Raw genomic sequence first — 7,356 nt, 5'->3', positions numbered from 1 at the left:
ATATATGTATATACCACGTAGGACACAGCTGGGAATCAAACCGACTCTTCTTTTCGTTGTGTAACGTCTCATAGAACAGTGTTAATACCAGAAATATAAAGGTTTAACATTCTCTGTCTGTTTAATTAAAAATATGTATTTACTCAAATATTCATGTCGGAGCGTTTTTTGGGGCCACAGCTTAAAGTTTTGGATCTAAATATGAAATAAAACTATTTATATGTAAAAAATCAAACATCATGATGGGATAATTTCTTATCCACTTATATTAACAGAGATTAGTTTATGTAATAATTCAGAATACAATGGAAGAATCTGATTGGATCTTTGTGGAGGAACCAGTGATGATGACTTCCTGTTGGACTAAGAACAGCCCCACTCTTCCTCTGATTGCTCAGTTCTTGTGGCCTTGGTTACTTGGGTTGGTTTAGGTTAGAGGAGTGAGATTAGGGTTAAGTAAGAATGTCAAGGTAAAACCAATCAGGTCTGAAGAGGTCTCAGGAGGATCAAAAACCGAACTAGACCAGCGTGAGTCATGATGCATCTCAGTCATTCCAAAGGAGGTTGGTTTTATAAATTTAAAAGTTTATAATTTCATTTGATGTCATTCAGTTTCTTTCTGTTTTGTGAAAGAAGTCTTTTGTTCAACCTGAGTCCTGGACTTGGATCCTCCACCCACTGATAAGAAGAGCCATAAACCTGATAAACGTCACCGTCAGCTGACTTTATGGTTTTGTTTTGTGTCGCTGAAGCTCAGAATTCAGACGGATCCAGATCAGCTCAGTCCTTCAGGATCACTCGGTGAAGACCAGGACCAGAGACAATTCCTAGCTTATTTTAGTTCTTCATCCAGGATCGAGACCAGTCTGGCAGGTTTCAGGAAGTCTATCTGGGTACAGGAAGTCCATCAAGTCCTCACAGTTCTGGCAGGTTTAAGAAAGCCCTGCAGGTCCATCAGTGTGGAAGTCTGGATTTCTGACCTGGTGGACGGAAGCTCAACAGAACCAGGATGAAGAGGGGGCCCCAGGCTGGTCTGACAGGTCTGACAGGTCTGCTGAATCCTGGACTGGAGGTGGAGATGACAGAAAGCATCAACACAATCCAGGTGAGTCTTCAGGTTTCTTTCTGTCTTCAGGTTCAGGTCTTGGAGTCGGTGGGAGGGGTCCTGGAAAGGGCGCCGCCTACCGACTCCATAGTTCTCCTGGGGGACTTCAACGCTCACGTGGGCGATGACGGAGAAACCTGGCGGGGGGTGATTGGGAGGAACGGCTTGCCCGATCTGAACCCGAATGGTGTTTCGTTATTGGACTTCTGTGCTTGCCACGGTTTGGCCATAACGAACACTATGTTCGAACATAAGGTGGCTCATAAGTGTACCTGGTACCAGAACACCTTAGGCCGGAGATCAATGATCGACTTTGTAATCGTATCATTTGATCTGCGGCCGTATGTCTTGGACACTCGGGTGAAGAGAGGAGCAGAGCTGTCAACTGATCACCACCTGGTGGTGAGTTGGATCAGATGGCAGGGGAACCGGTTGGAAAGACCCGGCAAACCCAAACGTGTAGTGAGGGTGAACTGGGAGCATCTGGCGGAGGACCCTGTCCGGGAGGTCTTTAACTCCCACCTCCGGAAGAACTTCTCACACATCCCGAGGGAGGTTGGGGACATGGAATCCGAGTGGACCATGTTCAAAGCCTCTATTGTGGACGCGGCCGCTAGGAGCTGTGGCCGGAAGGTCATCGGTGCCTGTCGTGGCGGCAACCCGAGAACCCGGTGGTGGACACCGGAGGTGAGGGAAGCCGTCAAGCTGAAGAAGGAGACCTTCAAGGCCTGGTTGGCCCAGGGGTCTCCTGAAGCAGCTGACAGGTACCGGCAGGCCAGAAGGGCTGCAGCTGCGGTGGTCGCGAATGCTAAAACTCGGGCATGGGAGGAGTTCGGGGAGGCCATGGAGAAGGACTTTCGGTTGGCCTCAAGGAGGTTCTGGCAAACCATCTGACGGCTCAGGAAGGGAAAGCAGGGCTTACCCCAGGCTATTCTCAGCAGGGGGGGGAACTGCTAACCCGGACGGAGGACATCGTCGAGCGGTGGAAAGAGCACTTTGAGGAACTCCTAAACCCGACCAACATGTCCTCTGCAGAGGAGGCAGCGCCTGAGGACCTAAAGGGAGGCTCACCCATATCCCTGGCAGGATGGACTCTGATGGACAGCTCTGTATAACAGCTCTGATTGGCCGGATGAGTCCAGTGGTAACAATGTCCCGCCTACTGACAGATAACAGGGCTGTGATTGAGGCGACTGTGGCTGAGTGGAGAGCAGGGCTGTCCTTCAATCAGAGGATTGGCGGTTCCCTGTTTGAATTTAATCCCCGGCTCCGGCTCCGCTAGTCGCATGTCGATGTGTCCTTGAGCAAGACACATAATCCCAAAATGTCTCCCGTAGCTGTGCCTACGGTTTCTGAATGTGATAGAATCTGAATTGTAAGTCGCTTTGGATAAAAGTGTCTGCTAAATGACTGTAATGTAATGTAATGTAATGTGATTGGTCCAGAGTCAGGATTAAAATGTTTAAGAATTTAAGGAAATAGAGCAGAATAGAATAGAGTTGTGATGAATGTAATTGTATGTTGTGTTCAGGCCCAGCTGGCGCTCAGTCAGTTCCATGTGACTGACAACATGACCAGACAGCAGTACTACTACCTGAAACTGCTGGAACCAGAACCACACCCACTTGAGACCAACCTGCAAGGTAACCCTGCTACTACTGCTGTTGTAGTACAACCACAGGTTTACTATAGTACTACTACCTGAAACCTGCTGGGACTGGAACCAGACTCACTTGAGACCCACCAGCAAGGTAACACTGCTATTGTACTAATGCTGTTGTACTACAACCACAGGTTTACTGCAGTACTACTGCCACTGAAACCTGCAGGGACTGAAACCAGTTTTCAAATTGGAAACCACCAAATTATAATGCTGCAATACTACTGCAATAATACTATAGTAGTGTTACAGACAATACTACTATAGTAGTGTTACAGACAATACTACTATCGTCGTGTGCCAGACAATACTACTATAGTAGTGTGCCAGACAATACTACTATAGTAGTGTTACAGACAATACTACTATAGTAGTGTGCCGGACAATACTACTATAGTAGTGTGCTGGACAATACTACTATAGTAGTGTGCCGGACAATACTACTATAGTAGTGTGCCGGACAATACTACTATAGTAGTGTGCCGGACAATACTACTATAGTAGTGTTGCAGACAAAAATGTTTTTTCGTGTTGTTCCTTACTTTTATGATGTTATCTATTTTGTTTTTATTGTAATTACTTCTATTGTTTCTGTTTTACCATATAAAGTGTCTTTGAGTACCTTTTAAAGCGCTATACAAATAAAATGTATTATTATTATTATTACTACTACTCATGATACCGTGCTGTCTCACACACTGACTTGTCTGTCTGTTGTGTTTTGTAGAATCAGTCGTCAGTGAGCCGACGTCTCCAGTGAGTTTCATCACTTATTATTATTATTATCACATTACTGCTTTTATTATCATTATTATTCTACTATATCCACTTCTAGTGCTATTACTAGCAGTCATAATGTTTCTATCAGTGAACAGTGTACAGTAAATAATTTACAGTAAATGGTAAATAGTGTACTGTATACAGTAAACAGTGTACTGTATACAGGAAACAGTAAACGGTGTACTGTATACAGTAAATAGTAAACAGTAAATTAGAGGGTACTCTAATACTCATTGGTTAAGCTACTGCGGCCCAATGGTTGTCTACCTGGTCTACAGTAACAGTTTACAGGGACAATGTCTTACCTATCTGTCTTGTTCCTCAGCTGGAGGTGGTGGTGCATCATGGGAAACTGGACCTCATCATGAATCCAGTCTTTCTCAAACTGATCCAGGTCAAATGGAAACTGTATGGGAGGTAAACTTCACTGTGATTGGTTTGATTTATTTCACGTGATTGCTCTCAGGTACAAGGTACTCTACCTGTCTTTCTTTCTGTACCTGTCTGTCTGTCCATCTGTCTCTACCTACCTGTCTCTCTGTACTGCTGCCAGGTTTGGGGCGTGGCTTCTTCTCATCCTCAACTTCCTGTTCAACGTCTTGTGGACAACCGTCGCCATTTCTATCTCTGTGTACCGAGACTCACGTCGCTACGTCCTCCCCCAGGTGACCTGTCTGTCTCCACCTGTCTGTCTCCCCACCTGTCTGTATCTTTACCCGTCTCTCTGTCTCAGGACTGGTGGCGTGTCCTCCTCGTTGTCCTGGCCCTCCTGTTGACCCTGGAGGAGGTGCTGAGGGAAATACAGGACATCCTGCGTTCAAGGAGGAAGCTCCTCCTCTGGCGACGGTGGGCGGAGCTTCGTCTCCAAGACGACCTGAGCTGCTCTCATCCCATGTGGCCTCAGGTACAAAAGACAGGTTTAAAAGGACAGTTCAGCATTTAGTTTGGTCCAACATCTGGTATAATAATTGTGTCTGTGTGTGTGTGTGTGTGTGTGTGTGTGTGTGTGTGTGTGTGTGTGTGTGTGTGTGCAGGAGAGGGTTGACCTTATGGATCAGAACAAACAGATTCACAGGATAAGGGGAAGTTACAGCCAGGACCTGTGGTAACACACACACACACATTATGTGAGTGCTTAATGACAGTTTAATCACAGAAATATGAAATCATGAGAAGAGTGAGATTATGAATCTTTCTCTCAGGAACGTGTTTGATTGGCTCGTCTACTCTCTTCTGACGGCGTCCTTCCTCGTCCACATGGCCGACGTGATTCGTCCGTCCATCCGTCTTCGCACCACCAGTCTGCGTCTGTTCTCCGTCATTGTCGTCTTCCTCTGGCTGAGACTGATGAAGCACGTCAGAGCCTTCAGGTCCTCACCCTCTCTCCTTCTCACTCTCTCCCTCTCTCCCTCTCATACTCTCACCCTCTCTTACTCTCACCCTCTCATCCCCTCGTGTGTGTGTGCGCGCGCAGGTTGATGGGTCCGTTCATTGTCATGTTGGGAAATATCATCGGGGACGTGATGCGTTTCCTGTTCCTCTACGTTGAGATCTTTATTCCTTACGCCTGCAGCTTCTGGATCATATTTGGAGGTTTGTGTGTTCAAAGTATTTACATTTTTACTTATACATTAACACTATTACTAACATAAACATGAATAACACTATTACTAACATAAACATGAATAACACTATTACTAACATGAATAACACTATTACTAACATATTAACATGAATAACACTATTACTAACATATTAACATGAATAACACTATTACTAACATATTAACATGAACACTATTACTAACATATTAACATGAACACTATTACTAACATATTAACATGAATAACACTATTACTAATGCAGTAGAAGAAAACCAGAAACCATTTTTATTGTCATATACACATACACAAAATTTGTTTCTGCATTTGACCCATCCCTGTATATAGGGAGCAGTGGGCTGCCAATGACAGGCGTCTATTATCTAGGCGGATAGACAGGGAAATTAGGGAGTCTAAGCTGTCTGTCTCCTCTCTTGTCGCTAGCTCATCCCTGATATTCTCAGCTAACCCGTAGATAAAAACACTCTGCAAGGAAATCTCCTCCCACCCACTCTCTGTAGCTAGGATTCTAAAATCCACCGCATATTCTGCGACTGTTCCGGCGCCCTGACGAAGGGAGAGGAGTCTGCTGGCTGCTGCTCTACCCTGAACAGGATGGTCAAAAACCTCTCTCATTTCTGCTACAAATACAGTGTATAAATTACAGATTGGGGACTCCCTCTCCCATAACGCGGTGGCCCACTGGGCAGCTTTGCCCGTAAGTAAACTGGTGATAAAGGCAATACGTGACCTATCAGGGGCGTAGGTGGCTGGCTGCTGCTGGAATACAAGGGAACATTGCAGGAGGAACCGCCCACAGGCTCCCAGATCTCCGGCGTAGCGCTCCGGCCTCGGAATGAACGGCTCACGGGCACGCGGAGCTGGAAAGGGGGGAGCCGAGGGGGCTGGGGGTGGCACAGGTGGATCTGCCGTGGGAGCAGCGGAAACGCCGGGGGCAGAGAGGTGAGCCGTAACCTGATCCATGTGGCCGCTGAGTTGAGACACGCTGGTGGAAAGGGCTCGTAGAGTCTCCCCTACTTCCCGGAGAGCTGTCTCATGCTGGCCGATCAGGGTGCCCTGGGAGGCCAGTGCTTGGTGGAGGAAGTTCGGGTCCGCTGATTGGGTCGGTTTATCCTGGACCCAAACGCAGACACCGGGACAGCAGAGTAGGTGAAAAAAAAAGGGTTTTATTTTGCGTGTCTGTGGAGCCGGAGGAGCATGCAGGTGAAGCATGCAGGTGGAGCAGCGAGGCGGTGTGTGCGGCGGGGTCTGGGCGGCGACGTGGCACGGGACTCGCTGAGGCAGAGGGAAAACACAAGTTAGTTAAAATGTCAAAAAAGGCTAACTTTCCCTAAGAGACGATTTAACTCAAAAGGGGCCAAGGTGTAGCTACCCCTGAGTTGAAGGAACAATCTGGCGATGAGACTGCAAGAAGCCGGGGTATTTAAGCTGAAGGTGATGATGGTGTAATTGTTGTCAGGTGAGGAGATGAGCCCAGGTGCCGGATGATTGCAGCCGCACTCCAGCCACACACACACACACACACACACACAGACAGACAACAGAGGGGAGACAAGCTGAGGTCACAGCGGAGCCGTGACAGTTTCCATAACATTACCAAAAACGTTTATTGTATTGCTAATCTACCCCTGTTTGGGGGAAGAATTTTTGATATAGCACACCAGTTGAAATTATATTAAGTCTTAAAGTTAAGCTTAATTGTGGGCGCGGCCACTTTGAGTGACAGTTGGGTGCTGTCTCAGGTCGCTAGCTGTTAGCTGTCTGCACTGTTGCATCACCCGGGCTTCACAAAGGCCATAAAAAGTATTTTTCCATTCCAACAAATTTGACGGCAGTGGACTTTGGAGTCTTTGTGCTTTCTCTCATCACAGGTTTCCATGGATCGTGGTTATATCTGGTCCCTGGTCCTTCCTCCTGCCTTGGTCCGGCCAGACACCCACTGCTACTATCATTATTATTAGTAGTCAGAATTTTTCCATCATTATTCTGCTTACTACTCTCATTACATGAATCGTTTATGTCATATGCATTGAATGTGTTGTAACTCTGTTATGTTATTCATTCTGTACACATGACATCTATCACACCTCTGTCCATCCTGATAGAGGATCCTCCTCTGGAGAGACAGCGAGATCCTTCTTGTGGCACGCTGTGGCACTCTGTGGCACTCAGCGGCAGTCTGTGGCACT

General features: G+C 46.8%; 1 protein-coding gene across 3 annotated transcripts; it reads left to right on the top strand.

The window, feature by feature from the left end:
- Positions 1-17: 17 nt before the first annotated feature.
- On the top strand, positions 18-5,959 carry LOC116378403 (uncharacterized). Of its 3 annotated transcripts, XM_031840276.1 has the most exons (10): positions 18-563; positions 753-1,105; positions 2,637-2,748; positions 3,493-3,521; positions 3,871-3,962; positions 4,099-4,210; positions 4,279-4,449; positions 4,580-4,650; positions 4,748-4,915; positions 5,020-5,959. In XM_031840276.1, exons 2-10 carry the CDS (start codon positions 1,010-1,012, stop codon positions 5,195-5,197), a joined length of 1,029 nt encoding a protein of 342 aa, XP_031696136.1. In that variant the 5' UTR covers positions 18-563; positions 753-1,009; the 3' UTR covers positions 5,198-5,959. The 3 variants fall into 3 exon arrangements, with proteins under 3 accessions (XP_031696136.1, XP_031696135.1, XP_031696137.1); XM_031840275.1 differs by having other exon boundaries at positions 18-1,105; XM_031840277.1 differs by lacking the exon at positions 5,020-5,959 and having other exon boundaries at positions 18-1,105; positions 4,580-4,672; positions 4,748-4,838.
- The last annotated feature ends 1,397 nt before the right edge of the window (positions 5,960-7,356 follow it).

The sequence above is a fragment of the Anarrhichthys ocellatus genome, unplaced genomic scaffold (assembly GCF_004355925.1).
Source record: "Anarrhichthys ocellatus isolate YVR2014 unplaced genomic scaffold, GSC_Weel_1.0 scaffold2534, whole genome shotgun sequence".
Taxonomy (NCBI): domain Eukaryota; kingdom Metazoa; phylum Chordata; class Actinopteri; order Perciformes; family Anarhichadidae; genus Anarrhichthys; species Anarrhichthys ocellatus.
This window is presented reverse-complemented; position numbering and strand designations above follow the sequence as displayed.